Consider the following 17,769-nt stretch of genomic DNA (forward strand, 5'->3'; position numbering starts at 1 on the left):
GTTCCTTTGTGAGGGGAATCGACTGCACGTGCCCTCTGCTGCGCTCGTATCACATGAGCAGGTGCAGCGCAGTCCGGGCCGACCTGACCTCAGTGCTGATTCAGTGCCTCTGCTGCTGGTGAGTGTTGCATGCTCCGCCCGCCAGCCCACGAGGGAGGGGAGCAGTAAGCGACATTAGGCGCTGCCATTTCAGGTGCGATTACTATTAGAAAATGTTTTTATTTTTTTATTTTGGGCTAATCTTCAGAACAGTCGATCACTCACGCACGTTAACAATCTTTCCAGAAGTCCATAACGCCGAACGTGCATCACCTAGTCCTCGCTTGCGCAAATTAGGGCCCTCTTTATGTTGCTCAGCCATGTAAATAACGTTTAGCTGTTGTCAAGACTAGGGGGATGTACCGTGTAGGGGTAACTGTCAAAGGTGCGCAACATGTGCTGGCCTGAAATGGATCACAGTGGCTGTGACACTCTGCGTGCTCTCCAGTTCCCCCTTTTCAAAATGACTTGTACAAAGTGGGAGCCACAAGTAACACATGCAGCAGGGCGCGCTGCATCCAGGGGCACAGGGAAATGAAGCGTGTTCCTCAATCTGGATTTCTATCTTCAGAACTATTATTACTTTAGGAGTTGTGCATGTCTGCATACTCTCAGTGAGTGTTCAATTCTGTTTGCTTAAGTGACTTTCTCATGGCTTGTTGGCGATGCATCATGGAATGGGTCATTTTGTGCCATAAAACGGTATTTTTGCAGGATTTTGGTTGCACATCGTTCATGGAGTCGATGATGCGATAGTGAGCCAGGGTGAAAGAGAGAGGGGGGCAGTGTGCGAGAAAAAGAGGGTGCACAAAGGTAGGAGAGAGCCAGGGTGCAACAAAGAGGGTGTGTGTGCAAAGGTGCAAGAGAGCCAAGGTGCAAGAGGGAAAGACAGGGTGTGAGAAAAAGAGTGTGTGCTAAAAAAAAGTGTGTGCATAAAGGTGGTAGAGAGCCAGGGTGCAGCAAAGAGGGTGTGTGCTAAGGTGCAAGAGAGCCGGGGAGCAAGAGAGAAAGACAGGGCGCAAGGAAAAGAGTGTGTCCACGAAGGTGCAAGAGAGCCAGGGGCCAACAAAGAGGGTGTGTGTGCAAAGGTGCAAGAGAGCCAGAGTGCAAGAGAGAAAGACAGGGCACAAGGAAAAGAGTGTGTGCATGAAGGTGGAAGAGAGCCATGGTGCAACAGAGAGGGTGTGTGTGCAAAGGTGCAAGAGAGCCAAGGTGCAAGAGAGGAAGACAGGGCGTGAGGAAAATAGTGTGTGCATGAAGGTGGAAGAGAGCCAGGGTGCAACAAAGAGGGTGTGTGTGCAAAGGTGCAAGAGAGCCAGGGTGCAAGAGAGAAAGACAGGGCACAAGGAAAAAAGGGTGTGCACGAAGGTGGAAGAGAGCCAGGGTGCAACAAAGAGGGTGTGTGTGCAAAGGTGCAAGAGAGCCAGGGTGCAAGAGAGAAAGACAGGGCGCAAGGAAAAGAGGGTGTGCATGAAGGTAGAAGAGAGCCAGGGTGCAACAAAGAGGGTGTGAGACAAATGTGCAAGAGAGCCAGGGAGCAAGAGAGAAAGACAGGGTGCAAGGAAAAGAGTGTGTCCATGAAGGTGCAAGAGAGCCAGGGTGCAACAAAGAGGGTATGTGTGCAAAGGTGCAAGAGAGCCAAGGTTCAAGAGAGAAAGACAGGGCGTGAGAAAAAGAGTGTGTGCATGAAGGTGCAAGAGAGCCAGGGGCCAACAAAGAGGGTGTGTGTGCAAAGGTGCAAGAGAGCCAGAGTGCAAGAGAGAAAGACAGGGCACAAGGAAAAGAGTGTGTGCATGAAGGTGGAAGAGAGCCAGGGTGCAACAGAGAGGGTGTGTGTGCAAAGGTGCAAGAGAGCCAAGGTGCAAGAGAGGAAGACAGGGCGTGAGGAAAATAGTGTGTGCATGAAGGTGGAAGAGAGCCAGGGTGCAACAAAGAGGGTGTGTGTGCAAAGGTGCAAGAGAGCCAGGGTGCAAGAGAGAAAGACAGGGCACAAGGAAAAAAGGGTGTGCACGAAGGTGGAAGAGAGCCAGGGTGCAACAAAGAGGGTGTGTGTGCAAAGGTGCAAGAGAGCCAGGGTGCAAGAGAGAAAGACAGGGCGCAAGGAAAAGAGGGTGTGCATGAAGGTAGAAGAGAGCCAGGGTGCAACAAAGAGGGTGTGAGACAAATGTGCAAGAGAGCCAGGGAGCAAGAGAGAAAGACAGGGTGCAAGGAAAAGAGTGTGTCCATGAAGGTGCAAGAGAGCCAGGGTGCAACAAAGAGGGTATGTGTGCAAAGGTGCAAGAGAGCCAAGGTTCAAGAGAGAAAGACAGGGCGTGAGAAAAAGAGTGTGTGCATGAAGGTGGAAGAGAGCCAGGGTGCAACAAAGAGGGTGTGTGTGCAAAGGTACAAGAGAGCCAGGGTGCAAGATAGAGAAAGACAGCGGGCAAGGAAAAGAGGGTGTGCACGAAGGTGGAAGAGAGCCAGGGTGCAACAAAGAGGGTGTGTGTGCAAAGGTGCAAGAGAGCCAGGATGCAAGAGAGAAAGACAGGGCGCAAGGAAAAGAGGGTGTGCACGAAGGTGGAAGAGGGCCAGGGTGCAACAAAGAGGGTGTGTGTGCAAAGGTGCAATAGAGCCAGAGTGCAAGAGAGAAAGACAGGGCACAAGGAAAAGAGTGTGTGCATGAAGGTGGAAGAGAGCCAGGGTGCAACAGAGAGGGTGTGTGTGCAAAGGTGCAAGAGAGCCAAGGTGCAAGAGAGGAAGACAGGGCGTGCGGAAAATAGTGTGTGCATGAAGGTGGAAGAGAGCCAGGGTGCAACAAAGAGGGTGTGTGTGCAAAGGTGCAAGAGAGCCAGGGTGCAAGAGAGAAAGACAGGGCACAAGGAAAAAAGGGTGTGCACGAAGGTGGAAGAGAGCCAGGGTGCAACAAAGAGGGTGTGTATGCAAAGGTGCAAGAGAGCCAGAGTGCAAGAGAGAAAGACAGGGCGCAAGGAAAAGAGGGTGTGCACGAAGGTGGAAGAGAGCCAGGGTGCAACAAAGAAGGTGTGTGTGCAAAGGTGCAATAGAGCCAGGGTGCAAGAGAGGAAGACGGGGCACAAGTAAAAGAGGGTGTGCACGAAGGTGGAAGAGAGCCAGGGTGCAACATAGATGGTGTGTGCGCAAAGGTGCAAGAGAGCTAGGGTGCAAGAGAGAAAGACAAGGCGTGAGAAAAATAGTGCATCCATGAAGGTTCAAGAGAACCCTTGTGCAAGAAAGAGTGAAAGTGTGCGAGGGTACGACAGAGCCAGGGTGCTATCGAGTGAGAGGCTGTGTCCAAGCAAAGGCACAAACAGGAGAGCAAGGGTGCAGGACGGGGATGGTGCACAAGATGGAGAGGGGGCTGTAGGTGATGAAGATAGGGCTGTCTTGAGAGGGACAGGGGCTGCGTGAGCGGAAGCAAGGGATACGTGAGGAAGAGGGGGCTGGACGCAAAGGGAAGATAGTGCATGAGAAGGAGAGTATGTGCATTAAAGGGGGAGTGCGCAGATGGAAATGAAATACATTGACCCAAGGCCCTGAGCTGCCATCACCCATGTTCTATTTCGCTCACATTGTGCTCCCTCTCCTCCGAGCCTTTGTGTGTTAACTCCCCTTTTTGCTATGCCCTTCAGAGACTCTCTGCAATCTTACACCCATTTTCACATTCATAAAAAGGGTGTTTTTTTTGGTGCTTTTTTAAAAGAAAACATTCGCTTTAACATTTTATGTTGAGAAAAAATAATGATAATCATAATCTGTCAGTGTCCCTTTATCACAAAATGTGCACAGCATTTACCTTTGTGTTGTTTAATGTTCCCTTTTCATACATTGTGTCGGGTGGAGGGAGCTTTTCAAAAATGCTTGCTGCTAACCATTGTTCTTGCTCTAGCTTGAATGCCAGCAAGGCCGACTCAAACTCCCATCCTTCTAATGTTGATAAATGTAGTACTATTATGTTGGAAAACAGTAAGATGGGATTTTACAGTGCTAAGAAGCAGTTGCAAGCACTAGATACAAAACAAGTGAATGAATCAGTCTCCTTTCAACCAACAGTTTTTCTTAATGTTTTATGATGTCGGTTTATTTAGCATGTGAGTTTGTGCTCTGCAAATCAGCCTTATTAAACACACAGCCATGATTTCTAGTCTTGACAGATAACAATGAAGACATTAATATATGTTGATGCACATTTCATGGACGGATGGGAGGTAATGTGCATAGCTGTATAACATTGGAGACTGAGTTACCCACACACCGTGTATACAATTCCAGGTTCCAGACTTGGCTAAATTGTCAGATTAATTTTACCCAAATGGACCAATTTTCCTAACGGCTAAAGATGGATCACTGAGAAGTGATTAATTTCAGTTTTCAATATAAAAAACCCTAAACCCTTTATTGCTAAATTCACCATTGTCACGCCCCAGATCACTGAAATTCTGCACGCCCTAAACACACTCCTATCAACTCCACGCCCTTTACGCCCAGGCCATTTTTACAATGTTTGCCTATGGTGCCCTTTATCTTGCTTATGCTAGTGATGTTGAACCATGGTAGACCCACTAGCACAGCTGCATAGGCAAATATGGCTACACTTGCCATATGATGGCAGCATCAAGGCACGAGAGGGTACCCTGTACCCTGTAAAAGATGACTATAAACTGGCACTCCCCGAGGCTAAACTTGGCATATTATGAAAGCAGCTGGGCAAGTGAAGCTGTATTTAGCATTTTATGACTATAACTGGCATCTGAGGTTTTAACTGACATAACCTGATAGTAACTGGGCACAGCGGCAGGACTAGCATATGGTATGATTGCTCGCCTAGGTGTGCCCTAGGTGTGCCCTTGGCATATCTTGACAGCACTCATGGGATATCGCTATAGCATCTTATTTAACATCTATCTGCCAACTAAAATACCCTTTTTTCTGCTTTAGATACATTTGCTGTTAATTGTGCACACATATTTTAGGCGCTTTTACTTTTGTCACATCACTTCCTGTAGGGTCATCAGGAGTGGGTGGGGTGGTCAAGGGGCACCAGATGGCCCTTCCAGTGAAGTCATCAGGTGTAAGATGTTATTTTCACTCCCCCTTGTATTCTGGTAAATTGACGTCCTTAATTCCACGAACCCGGTGTTCATTTTTTATTTTGCATTTTTAAAGCTCTCACACAGCCCGGGGGCATCGAGGTGAAGTTACAGGAGTTGTTTATCTTAGTTGCGTAGTTGTTTGTCTTAGTTGTGTATTTATAATGCGCCTAAATACCCAGAGGTTTCCAAGCGCGGACCGGGGGATCGAACCTGTGTTGCTCCGTGTCGTCTTGCTTCCAAGGCGAGCACGTTGCCGCTGAGATATTATCCCGGGACGACGGTTCATGTTATAATGGTGAAGCTGGTGGTGGTGACAGGGGGGCGGGGGGCGGGGGCGGGGGAGGGGGTGTTTTGGTATGCCATGCTTCAGTACCTCGTATCCGCTATGTGCACCATGGCGGTTACATTTTCAGCTGAAAGCTGTACTTTTTAATCAACAGTGATGCCCAAAATGCCACAGAAATGTAACACAGTTCCATAAAAGTTTGCTCTTTGTGATACATGGCGCAATTCCCTGGATGTCTGGTATAAATGAGAACCGACTGAATCATCAGTCTCTTTTTTTCCAGCCTAACTTCTTTCATCGCTGACACGCTAATTCCAGCAATTACACAACAGGGTCTGTCAAGCATAATAAACAATGAAGTTAAACAGGAAATAAAAATTGTCTAGAGGTTTAGGTGGAATTAGAAAAACAAAATCTTAGAATTAAAAAAACGTCTTGTCCTTGCTGTAGGTTGAAATGACCATTAACCCCTTTATACCAGGGAAGTGTTTTTATTGTGGGTTAATGCCTAACACCAAGTTATTGCCGCAGGCATAGCAGAGGGCAATATTTTGGGCAAGAGCATTATCCTAGTTGATAAGGGTATTAGCACTTTGTGGTAAACTAAAACAAAACAGTGTATTTAATGTTAGTTGTTAGGCTTCTGCTGAAGTCAACATATGTGCAAGGAGGTCAATAATTAAGCAATATGCCCTGAGCGGCGGGGGCATTACCGAGTCAGGTAATGCCTCGGGGACCATAGTTATAGGCCTGAGCGAAGCAAGGGCGTTATTGAAGGCCTGGGGCATTACCGGACTCGGTAATGACCCCGCCGTGAGGGGTCTATTGATATTAGTAACCCGGCCCACAAGACTGGGGTACTAAAAGCATTTTATTATGTCCTGAAACGCTGCAGTGTTTCCGAACGGAAAAGAAAAAAAATGATGACTAAAATGGCTGCCGGCAAAGGGAAAACGAAGTCCGTTTTCCCCTTCCATGGCGGCCTTCGGGAGCGGATGGGCTGGGAACAGAAGTGTTCCCAGCGCGTTCACTCCTGAAAAAGAGAAATCAGAAGGTAAGTGGGGTTGGTGGGGGGGTTGGGAGGGATGGTACGGGTGGGGAGGGGTGAGGAAAGGGAAAAAAAACATACTTGAGTCCCCGGCGGGGGACGATGGCAGCTTCTCAGCAGTGTAGAGGCTTGGTGCGGGGATAGCCCCGCCTTGAGCCTCCTCATTGGCTGAGGGGCAGCACGGCCCCCCTTTGGGAACAATGGCCATGGAATCCTAGCTGAGGGTTTCCCACCCGGTAATGACCCGGCGAGAGCCAATCAGAATGTGTTTTACCTTCTGGTTGACTCTTGCCGGGTACTAATAGAGATTATTGACAGTCAATAATGTCTTACGGATGCTGACAGGTTCCAAACCTCCAATGAGTGTTATCAGCCAGCTCCCAAATTAAGCGCCTGAGGCAAATCATATGGCCACTTAACGAGGGTCAAAGAGCTGAGAACTGTCCATCCAGCCAAGCCATAGTGGGCTAGAATGTCACTGTGATATTGGGAAATACTAGCCACATGGCCAAAAAATGGAGAGGATGAAAAGAAATCTAAGTTAGCAGCATTAAATGTGTCCAAAGTAAAGCAGCACTAGCCTGTGCTCTGGATGCATGCCACTGATTGCAATGGTGGGAGGCTGGATAGCGGAGAATGAGTCGGACAGGAGACCGGTGGACTACGGAGTTGGGTGAAATAGAAGGCCGTGTCTGGGAGATAGAGAAAAGGTAAGGGGTGCCAGAACACAGAGCAGTCACTGGAGTAAGTGTTTAAAGCCAGGAGGAAAGCACAGGAAAAGAAGAACCAAGGTTATGGTGCGGGTGAGGATGAGGCAGGGAGATGAATTGAGATGAAGACGAAATGGCACAGTGTGAGAGTGGGGAGCAGAGATTTGATCAGGCAGCTATGATAAGTGAAGATAATTGCAGAGGAGAATGCACTGGGATCGAGTATACCAACAGGGACCGAGCAACCGCAGAAAGGCACATGAGGGGAGAGATAAGCAAGGAAACAGGAGCCAGCAAAAGGCACCAGTGTTGTCACACAGGGGGAGAGGAACATTCACTGTGGTGGAGAAGAGAGGCCTATATAAGAGGTTAATCCCTTCTCCTGCCCCATTGTTGCCAGGACTGGACTGGACTATAGGTAACTCTGGAGATTTCCCTGTGGCCCTCTGCCCTATGGGCCTCTTTTGTGTGGTAACCTATTTTATTTCCAAATGTTCGCATTGTAAATGGGTTGGGGTTGCTGAAAATGTGTAATATGGGGCCACTTTGAACATTTTTCCAGGGCCTCTTTTGGTTCCCAGTCCACCCCTGCCCAGACCCAGGTGCAAGGTCTGGAACCAAATGTTCCAGACCTGGCACAAGCGTGCCAACCAATTATATTAGTCCATATAACAAAGGACCTTATAGTTTGAAGACCAATGGGAAACTGCGTATCTAATGTTTCTGAAGATGACATGTTTTAGAGGTAGGCATATGTTGTTCACCTGATAGTGGGCATCCAATCACAATCCTAGTCCTTATAGAAAACTATACTTAGATGTACCCCTTAGCCAAGAAGGGACATCATTTAGGGGTCACCAGGGGTCGCTACCTTGCTACCCCTAAAAAAAACAGAAAAAAACTTAAAAAATAAAAAATATTTACATGCAAGTGGCCAGTGCCATGTGGCTCTTTGCTTCTGGAGTGGCAGGTTTTCTTGTTCATGCCGCTTAAAAAATAAATGACAAAACAGAACTGGGGTTCGACAAGACTAACACTTTCAGCAGTGTCCCTAAATGAGAAAGAATAGGAATACCAAATAACTTGTCTTTCTGGAATTCAATACAATAATTGCTAAACTCATTAAAGGTTTATTTCAGGCACACTTCAGGGGTGAGTAACTGCTTTAGTCTATTCTTAAACACCTCAACTCAGCCTTTCATCCTTCTGAGTTTGATAAATGAGTACCAACACAAGTTGAGTGATATTGTATGTATATTTGTTCTATATAAAGTGTTTAAGCGTAAGTGCTATATAATGACACATTATCATTTGGCCATGGACGCCTGCTTGCATTCACAGTAATTTGGTAATATGGGCCTATACACACTCTTCTTAACGCTACATATGGTGATCCATTCTTGTATGAAATGTATATCACATTATAGTGATTTTGTAACCATATGTTTCGTACTGTACTTAGGAACAATGCTATGTGATACCTCTTCCTGTTTGGTCAAGGGGTGCAATGGGTGAAAGGTCGTGTTACATCACTTACTGTGATATCACTTTGGCGTGGGGTCAAACAACATCACTCCCTGTGATGTCATCAGAGGGCAAGGGTCATATGATGTCACTTCCGCTACCCCTGGCATTTTGGTGAAATGACGTCCCTGTAGCCAATCCCGTCCCTTGATAGGGTTTTCATTATTGCCACATAGTATGACGTCACCTTTGATGTTTTTGTGGTATAAAAGACTATAGGCCTCATTACGACCCTGGCGGTAGCCGTGCCTGTAACACAGGCACGGCTGCCGACGGAGTCGTATTTTTCCCAGCGCCCTAGAATGGGCAATTACCGGGGTATTACAACCCCGGCGGACCCATAGGGCTCAATGTGAATGGGGAAGCCGGATGCACAGGCACCATCAGTGAATGGTGCCGGTGCATACAACGTGTTGTGTTTGCGGGTACCTGCGTGCCCACCAGTTCTGACCTGGCTGGCACACAGGTACCCGCGAGCACAACTCATACTCTGCCGGTCTGGGAACTACAGTACCGGCAAGCTTACCGGTACCGTAGTTCCCGGACCGGCAGACTCGTAATGAGGCCCTATATTTTTTTAAAAGATCTCTGAGGGACTGAGAGTACGTCCGTTGATGTTCATTGTAAACTCCCTATTTTAAATCATTGTTAATAAAACAGTACTTTGCCATCTTCCTGAGTTGGTTTGGTTATTTGGACTCTGAATTATTCTGCATGATCCCATCCATTACATATGCAAGTTCCTAAAGGGCCCTAAGCCCAGCACTATGTTCATTGCAGAAGCCAATGGACTGGCGAAATCCTGAAGAATTGAAAGAAAATTCACTTGGAGATCATGCGGAAGGCTAAGGGCCTCATTACGACCCAGGCAGAGGACCATGGTGTCCACCATGGCGGAATGGGGGGTTACCACCCCATTCCGAGGTTGGTGGGGCGGTAATTCCCCATGCCGCCATGGCCCTTCCCCATTCCCATTTTTGTCCCATAGGGCTCAATGGGAATGGGGAAGGCGCTAATAACGGTACCGCAAATTGCGGTACCGTTATTAGCACCAAAGTCCCTTTGCGGCACCCTACTTTAACGGCTGGTAAAACCAGCCGTTAAGGTCGGGTCCCGCAAAGGGACCTCGTAATCAGGCGTTAAGGGTTTAACGGCGACGACACCTTTTACGGCGCCGTTAAACCCTTAACGCCAGGGTCGTAATGAGGCCCTTTAAAATCTGGCATATAAAAGATGCCATTTCAGTATTTCTATTTAAAGCTGTACATTTTCTTAGGGAGAGAGCGAGAATGTTTATTCTTCTCATTTTGGGATTAAGAATGACGCTATCTGCCGTACGAATTTTCCTGTGGGCCATTTGTTTTTATTTGGTCTCACAGAGGGTGACAGATGTATCATAGGGCTGAGACACAGCTTCCGGCGGCCAGACAGCTTTGAGACCCAGCTGATGTTTTGGAATGGAACTCAGGGTAGCGATTATCAATTTTTTCCAGGCACTTGCCTGAATTTGGGTTATTTTCATCCCGAATTTCTGGTTGGGCAGGAAAAGTATGCCAGTCAGCTGCCATTTTTTCCTGAGTTTCTACCAGGTAGAACTAAAATTAGTTTAAGCTAAAACTAAGTACTTTGCTAAATCTATCTTGTTGGAATAAGAAGCTTATTAATGTGCTTTCTATCCACAGGTCCACGGAAAGGTCAGTGCATTTTTGGATGGGATATTTAAGCAGGCAGTGACTCTGTGAATACCTCAGAGGAGCCAGGTTCAGTTTCCTCTGTGCGCTGGCCACCTACCGTAGTGAAGGTTTGGGTGAGTATGCTGAAGGGATAGGAGCATGCCAACAGAAAACCTCATTACATGGATGATTCCGAGGTTCACCTGGGATCCCCACACATACATTCCCACAGGAAGTCATAACCCTGCAGGTCATCTTCATGATTCTATACAAGGCGACTCACCGTTTTATGAATATCCAGAATCTCCTTCCGCCAGGACCCAGAAGAGTTCCTACGCACCTCCTCGTACACAGAATCATAGATGTCGAGGACTGCACCCTCAACCTGCAAATAGAAGACCTCACATATTAATTTTATTTTCCGCATAAACCCAATAGTTTTTTTTGCACCACTTAGCACTTCCCTCAGGGCAATGAATGGAGCCCTCATCAGCCTCCTTCAATCATCTGCCAGTTTCCCTGATCTTTGTTGCACACAGTGTATAATGTGGCTATAAGAGAGAAAAAGAAGCATAGAGAAAGAGAGAGAGCGACAGAGATAGAGATAACGAGAGAGAAAGAGAGAGAGAGTGAGGGAGGGCGACAGGCAGCGCCCTGGGGTATGTTGATGACAACCTCACTGGCTCGGTGGATCATGAGAGGAGTATTAGGGTGTAAGCCCTGGCATTCATGCATGCTAAATGGAATGGCGGTTCCCCCTGATTATTACGTAATGTACTCTTTAAAATGTTACCAGACCCCCAAGGAGGCTGGTTGGGCTGGTAGCTTGCCCATCTCCTAACACAACAGTACCAAGTGCAAGTTGCTAGCCCTCAGCTACCATGTGTGGGGGAAGGTGACCGAACCAAGGATGGGCCTTTGGGCCATGAAGCATGCATGCACACCCGCACAGTGATGTGACCATGCTACCATGCACAGATCCATCATGACACTTCCATGTCCAGAGCCTTTATCTGGGCTCTCCAAGGTTTCCACATGCGCCACGGCTGTTTTTCACTCCCACCACCCTTAGGTTAAGTTTAGTATTTGCTGTAAATGATCGAATCCAGTAGGAGGGCAGCAGCAATAGGGGACTCCCTTGGTTGCTCCAAATCGCCCAGTAAATCGAATTGCTCGGTAAGCAAGATCAGCAGAATGTCAAAGGTGAAAAGGTCGAGGTAATGGGTCCTCTCACTATCCAGAAGTGAGGTGAGGCTGGTCAATTATGGACTGCAAGTCCGTAGGGGTTTCAGTGAGGACATTGCTAATTAAGTAGAGCAGGCTGGGATTAAAGGGACTCAATCCCTTTGGCAAGTTCAGGCAAATTAGGTATGTCCAGTATAATGGACCTACTCGCCAATTGATTCATTTTCAATGCTTTTTCCAAAAGTTTCAACGTAGCCCTTGCAAAACTTTCTAAAAATCAAGACAATCCTTAGCATCTTTTTGTCTCCACGTCAATTATTTGGTGCATCAGTTTCTTTTGTGTACATGATGTGTACGTTACAATGTTACCAAGCCCAAGGCGGGCAACAGCTTTTGGTCACTGAGGGGAATTGTTGTGTGATGTGAGAGCTAATTAAGCATTTATAATGATGCCTACATTTCTTAGTGTGAGAACCGGATCCAGGCAAGGGACAAAGGTCTCTGACCAAAAGATGGTGATGTGGCGGGCTGCCTTTTTATGTACTATCCACACCACCAACTTATTAGGATTGATTTTGAGTGGGCTATTGTTCATCCAAGTCTCAATTGGTGATGAGCACTCTCTTACTCATGTAACATCTCTGCTCCCCGTCAGCTTTATCAGAGTCTGGATGTCATCCATGTGACGTGATACAGCAACATAAGTCCATCCTTTTTGAAAGAGGTCTCCCAATGAGTGGACACAGAGATTGAAAAATGAGGCGACAATGGAAATCCCTCTGGGACCCTAAAGTCAAGGGTCTGAACTAACTAAATATAATCAGTTAAAAAAGGGTGTGATCCACCTCAACACCATAGCCTGTAACTCCACCCAGTTTAACCTGTTTAAGAAGATTTAGTGCTGTAGAGTGATCTAAAAGGATCAAGGCCCCACCTCCACCGCTTCCTCTCTCAGCTAAGCTAGTATATGCTAGGGGTCTGCTCAGTGCTGCGGCCAGGCTGGAACCTGGCTGGGCAGGGTCAAGTAGGTCATGTTGTTCCCTATTTGCGTCATTTGTTTTTTCAAGAAAAGACAGCTGAGAAACTGGGTGGAAATGATCAGGATCATTAGGATCTAAAGACCAGTTCCTGAGGAATGGGTGAACTACATCCTTTCTTGAAGTATCTGAGACTATTCCAAGATTTGGAGTTGAATTAAATAGATCAATAATCGTGTTGTTAAAAAAGGGGACAATATCTCCATTGGTATTGTTGGAGAAAGATACCCATGCAGGTAACTGGAACACCTAAGCGTGCCAAATATTAGTACTGTTTCTTCTAAACTGCATGGTGCGTTGGCAGAACTCTCCATCCTAATATGTGATGGGAGCGAGCAGCAGGAGAATGGGTTGGCCCGGCTGCTACCCGATGGGCCTCCCAGAGGGTGGATGCAGTGGGATCCAACAGGTTTGCAACCCCCTCCTAGAGGCAGTATTCACCCACCGAGGATAACTAGCATCCCAACTGGTATCTGGGGATCTACCACACAGGCTATCTCAGGCCTAGCGAACTCCATTCTAGACGGGAGACGAATAGTAAAAGGAATACCATTCAAAACAGTGAGTGGGAAACCACCAGGAGAATGAACTTCAGCCCAGAAAACAAGCAGGAAAAAGCCAAGCCAAGCAACCTTTCACCTTCCCGATCCGCAAACTATTATCAGAATTACTGTTATGAACTTCAGATCATGCCCCTTTTGGACCTCCTGGTCCTTGTCTCAACGGGGCTTACATTCCGTACTACTTCCAACATGGCCGTCCAGAGCTAAAGCCCTTGCTTGCTCAATGCGCTGAACGCGGCGTGATCTATTTATAGACCACGCCTTCCGCGGCTGCGCGCGTCTCAATGCTATTGCAAAGTAGCCCTCAGACGTGTGTTCATAGTTCGCTGTATTGTTTCCTTTGTCCTAGTGCTATTACCCACTCCTGACCCTTTCCCCCTTCCTGATTCCGAGCCTTACTAGCATTTCCCAGACTCCCGGATTCCTGGACTCCGCATTCCCAGAACTAAACGCAACCTGGAACCAGACGAGACTCGAGCAGCACTGTTCAAGACCAGGTCCGTTCGCAAGAAGGCAGCGTTCGAAGACACCGGCAAACAACGGACCCAGGTGAGAAGGGGGGAACTCCTTGACAGTTTCAGACACCACCTGATCGAATCTAAAAACGAGATGGAAGACGCCGTGCAGGACCTGATGCGACGCATGCAAGAATTATCAACCGAGGTCCAAAATCTTAAGGCGGAAAACGCCGCGCTGAAACAATTGGTCTTATCCCGGGATTCTGCCACAAAGGAGGGTGTCCTGTTGGGCGGTATTGTTGACAAGTATGATGGTTCGGCAAAAACACTTTGGGGATTCCTGGATTCATGCTTGGTCCACTTTACCTTTACGCCTTATTATTTCTCGACTCCTAGGGCTAAGGTGGGTTTCATCATATCCCACCTTTCCGGCAACGCCTTAACTTGGGCAACACCCTTTGTTAACTCCGGCGATGCCCTCCTAGATGACTATGATGGGTTCATACAGGCCCTTAAAAGCATGTTTGACCGTCCAGAGCAGGTCTATACTGCCCAAGAACGATTGCTGGACTTTCAACAGGGCTCCCAAGATATGCTCACTTATGCGACCAGATTTAAACAATTGGCTAAGGAAGCAGACTGGTGCTCTGAGGCTAGTTTTAGCCTGTTCAGGGGAGGCCTGAACTATGAGATCAAGGATGAACTGGCCAGGGTGGCTCGACCAAATTCATTCCAAGCACTAATGGACCTTGCCATGCAAATAGACTTTCGCATCCAGGAAAGGAAGGCTGAAAAGAAGAAATCCAGGGGTAACCCACCCAAGACGTCCTTTGAGAGCACAGTCAGAACGGTCGCAAACCCAAGCCCAGCCCCAGAACCAGAACCCATGCAAATTGGAGCCTTTCGTGGACCCATATCACCTCAGGAAAGGTTGAGAAGGATTCATACGGGTTTGTGTATATATTGCGCTTCAGACAAACATTTGGTCAGGGAATGTCCTCTGGCACCTCCTCGGCGTTCGGGAAACGCCAGCTCCCGATCTTAAATGGAGCAGAGATTCGGGAGAGAGATGTTTGCTCCACATCAATTCCATCCTTGAACTCTCCTGGACAAAACAAACTGGTCATTCTCCAGGCATTTCTTTCACCCTCGAAGAGTAAGATCTGTCCCATTCTGGCCTTGGTTGACTGCAGAGCTATGGGAATCTTCATAGATCAGGAATGGGTTGTCAGTCATCAAATCCCATATGAGGCACGAAGCACCATGCAGCCTGTGGAAGCCATCGATGGCATACCCCTCAGTTCAGAGCCCATAAGCCTACAGACCAAGGAAATCCAGCTCTCAGTAAACCACCATCAAGAGCTAATCAGATTCGATATCATTAAGTCCGCCCACTACCCCATGGTATTGGGTATGCCCTGGTTACAAAAACACAATCTGTATATAAACTGGACAGCCGGATCACTATTCCTACTCTCGGAGTTTTGTATGTCTCATTGTCTATCCCTGGAACCTCCTTTAACACCCCCTGAGGAACCACCTAAGGAGCAAGAAACTCCACTCATGGTTTCCAATATAATACAGGTTCCAGAGGCCTACCAAGGATTCGCCAATGTATTTTCAACTGCCATAGTCCAGGCCTTACCTCCACACAGACCCGAAGACTGCGCAATTGAAATGGAACCCTCGGCAGTGATCCCTTTCGGTAGGATGTTTATACTTTCCGAACCCGAGAAAAAGGCCCTCAAAGAATATCTGGATACAAACCTTGAAAACGGTACCATAAGACCTTCAAAATCACCAGCAGGCACATTGTTGTTCTTTGTTCCTAAGAAAGATACCCAGGAACTCAGACCTTGCCTCGATTATCGTGGCCTAAATCAATGCACTCTTAAGGACCGATACTCACTACCCTTGATATCGGATATCATGGAAGCCATGAGAGGTGCAGTAATATTCACCAAATTGGATCTCAGGGGTGCCTACCATTTGATCCGTATCCGGGAAGGAGACGAGTGGAAGATCGCCTTTAGAACACCCTTTGGCCATTACGAGTACCTGGTCATGCCCTTTGGACTAGCCAACGCCCCAGCAGTATTCCAATGTTTTATGGATAGGGTGTTCTCTGACATGTTGTTTCTCTTCGTCATTGTCTATCTGGACGACATATTGATTTTTTCCAAGGATCCTCTGAAGCATGAAGGACATGTAAAGGCAGTTCTACAAAGACTCCGGCAACATCACCTCTTAGCCAAGTCTGAAAAATGTTTGTTTCACGTTACCTCTGTGCACTATCTGGGATTTATCCTTAGGCCAGAGGGGATTGGCATGGATCCTTCAAAAGTAAAGGCCATTCTCGCATGGCCTACTCCCATGTCCGTGAAACAAGTCCAATCCTTCCTAGGACTAGCCAATTTCTACCGAAAGTTCATAGCCACCTTTTACGAGATTGTACAACCTATAGTGGCTCTGCTAAAGAAGGATACCCCTTTTGTCTGGTCAACATTACAAGAAACTGCATTCCAGCATTTGAAGACCGAGTTTACACAAGCTCCTATTTTGGCTCAACCCGATACAAGTCGATCCTTTTTAGTGGAAACAGATACCTCTAATTACGCTATAGGAGCAGTGTTGAAGCAGAAAATGGAGGACGACTTGGAACACCCCGTTGCTTATCTTTCAAGAACCTTAACTCCGAGTGAAACACACTACTCCGTCCTGGAAAAGGAACTGTTAGCCATTCGCCAAGCCTTCACTGAGTGGCGACACCTACCTCTGGGAGCTAGATATCCTGTCCAAGTCCGTACTGATCATCGAAACCTTCAGATTCTGCAGTCACTGGAGTGCAGGAACAGTCGTCAGGCACGTTGGGCCTACTTTTTTGCCCAGTATCAGTTCCACATCACTCATGTCCCTGGATCACAGAACCTGATCGCTGACGCCTTGTCTCGCCGTCCTGACTACGTGACCACTAAAGATAAGGCATATCCTACGATCTTCGTAGCCCAAGCAGTTAACCTCCTAGAAGAAGTCCGATCGCAAACCCAATCCTCTGAAATATGGAAGGACATTTCGAGAAGAAACCAGTGGAAATTAAGAGCCAAGGAAGGCTACTTATTCAAGGACAATGCACTGCTCATTCCTACACAGAAGTTACAGCAGAAAATAAAAAAACCTTTGTCATGACACACTCCATTCCGGGCACCGAGGTATCACCAACACCCTCCGTCTTATACAGAGACAGTTCTGGTGGCCTAAAATGAAGTCTGACGTACAGCAATACATCCAGGCTTGTGTGATCTGTGCCCAAAATAAACATGATAACAAAAGACTAGCGGGTCTTCTTCTGCAGCCCACTCTACCCACTAAACCATGGGAAATCATCGCTACAGACTTCATAGTGGAGTTACCACCTTCCCGAGGATATACTACCATCATGGTCACCATAGATTTGTTCACCCATATGGCCCATTTTACGCCACTGATGAAACTACCCTCCTCTTCAGAGCTAGCTGGAATATTTCTGGAACACATATTCCGACTACATGGGCTTCCTTCCAAGATCATATCTGCCCGGGGTCCCCAATACATTGCACAATTCTGGAAACACCTCTGTCGGATTTTAGGAATCCAACGTGCCCTTTCTTCAGGATATCATCCCCAAACCAACAGAGCCACAGAACGTGCAAATCAGACCCTGGAACAATATCTCCGATGTTTCGTCACCAAGGTCCAGGATGACTGGTCTCTTCTGATACACGTTGCGGAATTCGCTTACAACAATTCTGAACACTCAGCGCTACAGACCAGCCCTTTTTATTGTAGTCAGGGGTTCCATCCATCGGTTTTACCCTTGGTTCTTCCTTACCCTACACCAGTACCTACTGTTGACTCCTGGATCAAAACTCTTATCAACATTCACCGGGAGGCTAAAGAACACTTAGAGAAAGCCAGATTACAGACCAAGAGGTATGCGAATTCCAAGAGAAGACCAGGTCCTTCCCATATGGTCGGTGACCGAGTGTGATTGTCATCAAAAATACTCCCCCGACACTTGCGACCAAACAAGCTGGCTCCCCGCTACTATGGTGCATTTCCCATCTAGGAGATTATCAATCTTGTCTCATATCGAATCAAGCTACCTGACCCATGGAAAAGA

At 47.3% G+C, this 17,769-nt stretch overlaps 1 protein-coding gene across 3 annotated transcripts in view; it reads right to left on the bottom strand.

Moving 5' to 3' along the window:
- Nucleotides 1–17,769, bottom strand: part of TSPAN32 (tetraspanin 32) — an 882,228-nt gene that overhangs the window by 231,065 nt on the left and 633,394 nt on the right. For all 3 annotated transcript variants that reach the window (XM_069623936.1, XM_069623937.1, XM_069623938.1), the window contains one exon: nucleotides 10,651–10,752. In XM_069623936.1, the coding sequence (XP_069480037.1) occupies nucleotides 10,651–10,752 (102 nt within the window). The remainder of the gene's footprint in view (nucleotides 1–10,650; nucleotides 10,753–17,769) is intronic.

Source organism: Ambystoma mexicanum, chromosome 11 (assembly GCF_040938575.1).
Source record: "Ambystoma mexicanum isolate Mex_15411 chromosome 11, UKY_AmexF1_1, whole genome shotgun sequence".
Classification (NCBI taxonomy): domain Eukaryota; kingdom Metazoa; phylum Chordata; class Amphibia; order Caudata; family Ambystomatidae; genus Ambystoma; species Ambystoma mexicanum.